Raw genomic sequence first — 10,281 nt, forward strand, 5'->3', positions numbered from 1 at the left:
TTTGCTTGATGGGACAAACTGACTTGATGTTGTTTTCACATTTTTCATGATCAAAGTCCGTAGTTTTATCACGTAATATGAAAGTAGATGCCAATTGACAGTGGAAAACGTTGTTAACGTAAATCCATATGGGACTGATATGCGATTATAGGCAGTATAGGTTAGGAATCGGAAAAATTTTCACAATCTTTCCTTACGATTATTCTTATTTCAATTTTATACATCATTAATGAAGCGTGTGACCACGTAAGTTCCTGTACGCAGGAACGTAGTGAGGGGGTGGCGAAAACGGTATCCGACAAAGACGACAAGGCTACGGGACTGCTCTACGACATTAACTACATAATTTGGTGTAATTCCAAATTCATTGGAGTCAACTATGTAAGCATGTTTTGGGCTTTTCAACAACCCCCCCTTTGAAAGATCTTACATCCAATATTTGCATGGTCTGTATATACAGTGTATCGCAAAACTGAGCGTACACCCTAGTGGAACATTTTGAATACACCCTAGTGAAACATTGTGAATAAATATATATTTTTAAATCTTGGCTGGTGGTTAGGCAGGTGTTTATTGATTTATCGCTTTAGTTTTGGACTTTATTGGAAGAACCTGTATTAAGTTAGATTTATTTTAGTAAAACGCTCAATTTTCAACTTTTTATTTAGTGGACGAATTTTAGTAAAATCAGTGGGATATAAATGATCTTTATTATGACTAAAAATGGTCAAAATTTCAAAAAAAAAGTTTAGTTCATTACATTTCAAGATATTATGATTTTTCAAGGAAAAGGCGTTTTTCTCAATAAGCTCTTACTTTTGATCAACGCAACCAGATAAGCCCAACACTGTGTTGATAAATTTATGATGATTCAGCAGCCAGAAATTCAGAAACGTATCTCTTTAGATTATGCTTTTAAAGCAGTTTTTCTTTAATTTAAGGACCTCTGTACGCTCAATTTTGAGATACACTGTACCCTATGCGTGATAATGTTTGCACCATTGAGCAATGTCAAAATTTAAAAAAAAATCTCAAAAATTTCTTTTCGAGTTTTTTTTTATTTATTCAAACGGGGGATGTTTCTCAGATTCTTAAACTATGTTAATCATCGATCGAGTTTCCACTTGCTGCAATTACGACCTTCACACGCTTCCGGAATGCACGGCAGGTTCTAATAATGAGGCTTGCTGTACTCGGGTGGCGTTTAGAACAGGCCTTGGCCTTCATGACGCGCCATATTGAGTAATCCAGCGGATTAAGATCGGGGCTGGATGGCGGCCACATATCCTTCGCCCAGAACAGAAGATGTTCCTGCAACCACTTCTGAGTGCGGTTCGAGGTGTGGCTCGGAGCCCCAAGAAGTTCCGTAAAGTCACTGATCCCGTGTTCCTTTGCCATTTTCTTTATGAACGCACTGGATTCACCGGAATCTTCCTTTTGATAGCAACGATAACCCTCGGAACCTGAGCTGACCTAGGACGACCTGTGGCCACGTTCGCTGATAGTTGTCCTTTCTCCCACGGCGGTTGAAATGTCTTTTTGCGACATTTGCGCTTGGAACAAATCACGAATACGCTGCCACACCGTCATGGTGTAACTGTCAAACTAAGTAAATCATTTTCTTTTATACACAGCCTACTACGGTATGAGCTATAGGTTACGGGAATTCTGGAGAGTATTTTTTTTTTAATTCCATTGGAGAATTTCAAGGTGATTATGGAGAGAATTCAATAGGTTGTACGAGGAGAACTTCAGTTGAATTCGTTGGAATATATTCCAAGGGTATAATGATCAAAAGAACTTAGTGAATCGGAGGAGAGATTTTTTTTTATTGGATTGTAAGGAGAAGCCCAGGAGTATTACAATTTATTAAAAATTGTAACACGTTTGATCCAAGCGATCATAATCTATATAATGATTTATAGGTATTTAAATTATTAAACAGTATTTTATAAGTTTAGACTGATCTTTTTCGTATTCCTACACTATTTACCATACTAATCGGATTTTGATTGCCGTTCATAATTTTCAAACGTATATTTTCTGAGTTGGTTGGAAATGCTAACATGAAGCTTTAGTGTGATAATTTATTAGCTAGAGAATGATCTTTAGAAGAGTGTAGGTGGATAGTTACGTTAGAGTACGGCAGTATGAAAATTGAATAGAAGTTGAAAATGAGCGATTAATGCGACAGTACAAAGTCAAACGCACACCTTTTTACCTAACGCGTACGATGTACGCGGAGATTTGAGGTATGTCTTCAAATCTACAGGCAAAAAGATGTGCGTCCGCCCTTGCTCATTACTGACTGCGGCTGTGGAATAGTTCTAGCGACGTTTCATCACTACCTAAAGCCCCACGTTGCGAGAGCATTTTCCAGTCGATGGTTTGTTATAATGCAATTCTAGATAAACATTTCAAAAGGTCCTATCTGCATTGATCGATTCTCTTCATCGACTTTCTCTTTCGTCAATAACTCAGCTGCTAAACCTTTCCCTGTTGTATTTGACGTTTTGGACGCTAGATAAGAACCTCCTTTATCAAACTATGTGATAGAATTAGCGCGAAATTTGTTTGCATAGCACTGGTTATGAACAGAGAAAGTCGATGAAGAGAATCGATCAAAGCAGATAGGACCATTTGAAATGTTCATCGAGAATTCTTCTTTACCAAACCATTAGATAAACATTTCAAAATGTCCTATCTGCATTTATCGATTCTCTTCATCGACTTTCTCTTTCGTTAATGACTCAGCTGTAAAACCTTTTCCTGTTGTATTTGACTTATTGGAGGCAAGATAAGATCATCCTTTATCAAACCATGTGGTAAAAAGAGCGCAAAACCTGTTTGCATAGCAGTGGTTATCAAAAGAGAAAGTCGATGAAGAGAACCGATCAAAGCAGATAAGACTTTTTGAATTGTTCATCGAGTACTGTGTTGCTCCTCTCGTCATGACCAACGTGGTCATCTCAGAGAGAAAGCAGTAGGGTAGTTGTTGCGTGCTGTACCATCATCAGCATTTTCTATTTAGTTCAACTATTTCATGCTTTTTCATAGACTGTATTTTCCCGTAAACTGTATACCTGAACGAGAAATTTCACGAAATATGGTTAAAAATTGAACTACAGGCAATTTTTTGTGGCATCATTCTTTAGATGATGTCTTGAATGATGATGGACTTTTGTTTTCAAGAATTTCAAAATTTTCTAGATGAATTCTCGCCTAACTTTTCAAAAGGTCCTATCTAACATTTCACTCTTTTCGAGAAAAACGAGGTTGAAGATTGACAAAATCTTTTTTGATACTATTTTAAACCAAATCAACTTTTGACATTTTTAAGACCTTTAATAGTAAAATGCGATAGTAAAATTGAAATTGAAATTATAATCTACCCGTTTCATACATTTTTTTCTATGAAAACGTGAAAAATGTTACATAGAACATTTTGCTCTTGTCAGGTGTAATAGAATTTTCTTGGAAGCTTGTGCCATCATCCACCAGATGGGTTAGTTTTTTGTTTTGATTTGAACAAAGTTGATTTTGTGTACAATGATTCTTTGACAGTGTGCAAACAGTGCGTATCATTTTGTCATTTTTTTATGCATTTCAGTTTTGAGTAGAGTGAAAGAGATAGAACCAAAACATTCTAGTACATTTGGTGAAAATGCTAGTTCAATCTAGTAGTAGTGTTGCCATGTGGTACAATCCAGTAGTAGTGGTGTTGCCATGTGGTACACTGAAAAATTGCAATAGCAGGTTAGTCACCAAAGTTTTCGAGCCGCTCCGTCTGTCACTTCGTTTGTGGTTCTACAATGTGCGTCGTTCTACAAGCTTACTGGTATAGTCGAAAGCGTAGATAGAACACGAAATGAAAAAGACAAAAACCATTACGGAACTAACATTCATTGTAATGGGGCCTGTTCACAAACTACGTAGCCAGTTTTTTGGGATTCTTGACCCCCCCTCCCCCTGCGTAGACAATTGTCCATGCAAAAAATTTAAAATTTGTATGGGCCGTGGATAATTGTCAACCCCCCCCCCCCCTAAACTGACTACGTAGTTTATGGACAGCCCCTTAGAGGCATTTGAGGCAAGTGTGTGCGTCGTTCTACAATGTTCTACAACGTGCGTCGTTCTACAATCTTACTGGTATAGTCGAAATATCCACGCTAACACGAAATAAAAAAGACAAAAAACCATTACATCGCTTGCATGGTCAATTCCTAACATTCGTTGTGATATTCATGAACAGAGGATGATAGGAAACGGAACTAACATTTATTGTAATAGATTTTTGGTTTGCGTGTAGGATTCGTCAGCAGAACACTCTAAAGATTCTCTCGAAATAAATCTAGGTATTCATTTTACAAAACGTTTTCGGACTTTTCAAAATTCTTGCTATAATTTGCTAAATTTTATCCTTGAATTATTCAACCAAATTTTCTTCTGATTTCTCGGACATTTTATTCGATTACGCTCGGAAATATCGTTTAAATATCGTCCTGGATTTTACCCAGAGTTCATTTTAGAGGGTTTTCCAGCTGGAAGTTGCACTACCCGAGCAAAGCTGGAGATCAAATTGAAAAGTGCCATTGGACATATTTCGTCGAGTAGATGTGATTTGATATGTCATTTGAATTGTTTATTGTAGATAATACATTTGACCATATGGAACCATAATCCAGAACAGCCAGAATCGATTCCAAGGTAGGAATGTGATCTTATTATTGTTCTTCATCATGTCCGGGAGTTCCATGAAAAAAAATATGTAATGATGGCAAGCTACGAGTACAGTACTCTTGTGTAAAACAACAGAGCTATTCTAATTGAAGAAAAGATTGCGTTGCGTTGCATTTTTAACGGAGTAATCCGTAGATTGCATACTGGCAACTAGCATGTATCTGCTGATTGTCCCTATAGATGCTACGGAGTTGGGTTAACGGTTATGTGCTCAAGTTATTAACGAAAGAGAAAGTCGACGAAGAGAATCGATCAATGTTACTTAGGACCTAATGCAATGTTCAGCTTGAATTGTTCTCCCAAATGAAGCTCCATCTCCTTGATCCTGATAATTTCTCCTGGCCTCGGGAAGAAGTGCATCGGAAAAAAACGCACCGTCATTTCAGCATTGTCAGAACCTCGTTTCCGATCAGCTGTAACTGTTTCCGATGAATTGCACTTTTAATCTACTCTCAGATCCAAAAATTCCAATACGCAAAAACACATTCGCAAGAAAGTTCACCCTTCAAGACCAACAATTGAAAAGGCCTCAACTCCATTTTGTAAACAAACCTTGTAAGGCCATTTTGTCGCGAACCGAAACCTACATTCGCAAACCTAAAACACAATCGGGTGTAGGAGAATTTCCCCTACCTGTTCATTTTGTTGGTTTGCGTTGGCGGACTTCGGTTCACGACGTTGGTTTACAAAATGGGGTTGAGGCCTTTTCAATTGTTGGTCCTGAATTTGGAAATTTAAATCACAGAAACATATAGCGAATTTGTTTATTATCCAGGTTGGAACCAGTTCCAACCCGTGCGAATCCGAGCTCATTGCCAATGCGAACCTCAACCCGAGCCAGGTTACAAAAACAAACGTTAACACTGACGTTTGAAAGGCAACAAGCAGACCCAATCTTGATACCCGATCCAGGTTGGAACTGAATCAAAAACAAATTCGCTAATAGAGATTGCTAAAGTATGATTATGTCAGTGATTTATTTTCATCGGGAAAATTTTCCGCTATGAAGTTTTATTTTCCCGATGAAAACATTAGTATACGTGACGTAGTGTGCGTACGATAAATGTAGCCAATCTTCTCTATGGGAGCAAAATTCAAACACGTAACTTTTTCAGCGCGACCTACTTCGATCCACCACTATTCTAATTGAAGAAAAGATTACTAACCAACCACTTACAACCTTCTCTACTTGCAGCTCTACCGCACCGCCCTGGACACCCGCGGCAAATCGTGGGGCCCAATCGAGTTCCATCGGTTCGAGAAAACGAGCCACTACGGCCACCGGTACATCTGCCGGGCCCCGAACCTGCCGGAGATTGTGGTCCGCTTCTTCCGCACCTATCGCGACGAGCAGTACTGAGCGCAGTTTGTAAGAAAATAAGCCAGGGTAAGTGCCAAACCAATTCTGCTAGGGGCGAAAGCAAAACTAAAATGGGAGGAAAACACTTGTGATTCTTTTTATCGAAATGATAACTACAATAATATAACTAATAATAATGGGTAGGTTAATTGAGAGACTAATAGACGTCCGCACTGCTGCGCTGCGCGGCAGATTGGATCAGATGTTTTCCTTGTTTAACGGTAGGTCACACACTGCCCCTTGGAAGATGAAGGCGGCGGGGTCTTGGGGATTATTTTAGACGGCTGACATTTTATAAATTGTAAATGTAATCCTTTTTTTTTTCGATAGATTTTATCGGCTAGTAGGGTAGGACAAACTGGAATTAAATTCAATGTAGATCAGTCAATCGAGCTATGCGCATTGGTGATACTCGAATATTAGGGCGTTACCAAATTGTGAGACTCGTGAATCGAGGTTAGAGAAGTAATGAACCTTTTTAGATAGACTTTTGCATGATATCCGTACCAATATTACTGTACTTTCCACTTTAGGATATCCATCTCTGGGTAGAAACAAATACAATTTTACTAGAGTACTCCGTTGGGGCGTTTTTCTTCGATGACAGCCCTCCCAATGTTAACAATAAGGGACATGTTCGGATCAATAACCGCTTAACAGCACCGCTTAAGCATTCAGTTTCCGTTTATTCTTATCATTTGATGTAACCATTTCTGCAGCAGCAAATTGATTCTTAACTAGTCTAATAACTTTTCTGATTTCGATTATCGTTAAAATACTGAAATTTATCAAACATTACGAAAAACAAAAATTCGCCTTACTTTCGTCGATCGCGTAGGGGAAATAATCCCTTCTTATGTTAAAAACGAACTGATTTCTACTTAAATTGACCGAATATACTTCGCCTTTCAAATGACTAGACCATATTTTGTTGTTGTTGTTTTTTCTTACTTGTCCGTTGTGTGTTGTTTGTTGTATGAGTAGAAGAAAGGAAATCCTACGCTCCAAACTTCTTATCACCTTACAGTTTATTAGCATTAAGGGAATCTCCCAAAATGCGATGGAAGAGAAACCATCAATGTTATGTTGAAAAAAGAAAACTGATATGTCACTATTTACAAAAGAGCCTTTTCTTGTCTTGCTCGGAAGCAGCTTTCATTGTTCGAGTTATCACCTTGTTAGCAATCATTCGGAAGAAGCCTATACCTCTGCTGAGAGTTTGTGTATAGTTTGTTGTTGTTTTCGAGATTCTTACACTCTAAACATAACCTACGTACGTGTAAACTTAAATCGGAAAATTCCGAGAGAGAAAATGCAACGTGTCTGGTTCTTGTTTGATGGATTATTTTTTTACAAATTGATTTCTTGTTGTTCGTCTTAATTGTAGTAACGTAGACTTGTATGTGTGTGTGTGTGTAATTTAGAGTTTTATTAAATATTACGAAATGCACCACTTGGATTATGCTACGAGCTAAGTTTGATGTTGCTGGTGAAAACTTTTTATAAAAGTTGAATATATATTTGTAATATGTACGGATTGGAATTTTGTAAATTTTGAGTGATTGATGACAGTAGTAGTGCAGTGGAGATGATTGAATTGGAATACCTACGTGGCGAGATTTGAATAAGATGTTTGTTGTTGATAAAGGTCTATGTCGCAACAGGAAGCGTAAGGCAAGAATCGGGAAACAAATTCAACAATCGTACTCTTATTTTATTATTTAATGGATGCCGAAAAGCAGACGATTATAGAGTGGACATGGATTACCTACGCAATGGTTTGTGTATATTTTACGGGATGAATGATATTTTGGATTGATTTTTATAAATACCTACACAGTATTGGATAATAAGAGCTCCTGTCCTTATGGATTGGCAGTCGATTATTAGTTTAGATTTGCGATTGTTGGGCCTTCGTTGGCGTACTCACTCAAGCACGTTGCGCCTTAGTAGAGCATTCATGGGACGAATCTGTTCGAGAGAATTTCAGAGAACGACAACGAAATCTTGGAAATTTCTTCCTACGCTGGAAAATCAATTTTCTAAGGTTCAACAATGTAGTTTCAATATTTGTCACCCAAGGGCGTCGCCAGGGTTCGGAATAGAGAGGGGCAACTTTGTTTTGATTCTCAATGTTTGTAGTGTTTCAGTTAAATGAGCCTGCTCATGGCTTTTGAGCATATTAAGCAATATATAAAAAAATATCAAAAAGACATAAAATTTCACGAGTTTCTGTTTTGTCAAATGACATTTGAGCGGTATAAAATCAGTTTTAGTGAGTTAATCAACAAACTTCAGCATAATTTTTTGACGTAGGGCTACGTCTGTGATTTCTATATGGGGGTACACTTTGTGAAAACCGAAAATGGAACATGTAACAAAATCATGAAAGATTTTGAACGTTAATAACTCAGCTGCCCCTGAGCCAATTTCAATAATTTTATAACCAATGGATCAGAAATATTTCTACGCATCTGTGAAATTTAAGACTTTATCATTTTTCAAAATGTCACTTTTGAAATTTACACCAATGTGCAACTGTTGCTATGATAGTTAAAATTATTACCGATTGCCTGCGAAAAGCGATTTCCCTAACACAGATTTCAAAGTTGAATTCCATCCGGTCTCACCAAACGGTGTTTATTCAATCACCGCGTGGTGAGTGGTGGTGTTCTCCAGTACACAACGAAAGGCTGCCTGATAGCAGAGAGCTGCAGCCCACTTGGGCATTCATAGAAGGAGGAAGCAGCTGCACCGCTATTGATCGGAATCAGTAGCTCTTCGTGAGTCGCTGTAGGCCATCTATGTCAAGCGCGTCATACTAAAGAGTATAAACAGAGAAAACCCCGCTCAAATTCCTATTCCTACACAAAACACAAGCTGCTGCTGCAGTTAATAAATAAGATTTATTATATAAGACCACGTAGTCCTACGTCACCATTGCATACAACCCCATAGGGTTGTCGCTTGTAGTTTTTGTTACTCGTCACAAAACACTCTTCTTTTGAAGCTGAATCACCATAAAACAAAATTGAAGAGGAAAAAAAAACCTGTGAGTTTGAGGTTTACATTCTAACATTCTCATCTCAAAATCTTGAAAATTTTTCCTAGTCTCTGAATTATCTTAATAATTTCGCTGAATCTTTTCTTCTATTATAGTCTCTTCAATACATTTTAGGTCGTTCGTGACTTTTCCGGGGGTGAAATTTGAAATCATGACCTTTATCGTTAGGAGCATGGGTTCGATTCCTGGTCCGGTCATTGAAATCTTGGGCAGGACATTTTCTCGACTTCCTTGGGCATGAAGTATTATTGCACAATGGTCCAGAATGGGAATTTAGCAGGAAATATGCATTTAGAGCCTTTCGCGGTCAACAGTTCCATCTTCTCTGTTACAAAAATACTCATATTATAGTGTTTGAGAAGGTATTTTGAAAACCGAAAGTCGTCATCTTGCTGATGTTATCCGTTGACCATAAATGTTGGTAGTTGTTTGAATGAGTTTGGAGATTCGGATTCAAAACAATGGAGATTTGGAGAGCGGATTCAAAACAAACTGCCTTGGCAACCTATGTCTAGGTGATTTCTAGCAACATTGCCAATGCAATCAAGATAGGCGCTGCTCGATTGGCTCTGGCTTTGACAGTTCGTTTGGCTCAAAACAAGCCAGTCCGCTCCTCTCTTAAAATACAGCCTACTTGGATCTTTGTGCTTCAATTAAAAGCAATTTGATAAAATTCAATGAAGCATAAAGCATAACCAATAAACTTTGAATATTTGATTCACCAGTTGCCAATATTTCAGTCATTTTGATACAAATACTGACAAGTTTCACGGTGATTATGTTATTATTGCCAGTACTGTACCTTGAGCTACAATACACCAGGGCGGATAAGAAATGTCTTTAAGTTGTTCGTCAGAGGAGATCAGCAAACTTCAGTAACATTCTGATAACTTCAGAGAAAATTTGCGAACTTCGAAAATTTTCTCAGAACTTCCTGAGAAGATTCCTGTTCAGAGACAATCAGCAAACTTCAGAAAAATTCTGAGAATTTTTCAGAAGATCAGAAAACTTCAAAATTTGTCTGAGAACTTCAGAGAATATCAACAAACTTCAGGAAAATTCTGAGAAATTTATAGAAGATCATAAAACTTCATGAACATTCTGGAAACTTTACAGA

The 10,281-nt window shown here is 37.8% G+C and overlaps 1 protein-coding gene across 5 annotated transcripts in view; it reads left to right on the forward strand.

The window, feature by feature from the left end:
• Positions 1-6,672, forward strand: part of LOC135705690 (lysophosphatidylserine lipase ABHD12) — a 46,598-nt gene extending 39,926 nt beyond the window's left edge. For all 5 annotated transcript variants that reach the window (XM_065227501.1, XM_065227483.1, XM_065227493.1 and 2 more), the window contains one exon: positions 5,936-6,672. In XM_065227501.1, coding sequence (XP_065083573.1) covers positions 5,936-6,100 — 165 coding nt within the window. In that variant the 3' untranslated portion in view covers positions 6,101-6,672. The remainder of the gene's footprint in view (positions 1-5,935) is intronic.
• The last annotated feature ends 3,609 nt before the right edge of the window (positions 6,673-10,281 follow it).

The sequence above is a fragment of the Ochlerotatus camptorhynchus genome, unplaced genomic scaffold (assembly GCF_037179485.1).
Source record: "Ochlerotatus camptorhynchus isolate MF236.1 unplaced genomic scaffold, CSIRO-AGI_Acam_v1.1 ptg000022l, whole genome shotgun sequence".
In the NCBI taxonomy this organism is placed as follows: domain Eukaryota; kingdom Metazoa; phylum Arthropoda; class Insecta; order Diptera; family Culicidae; genus Ochlerotatus; species Ochlerotatus camptorhynchus.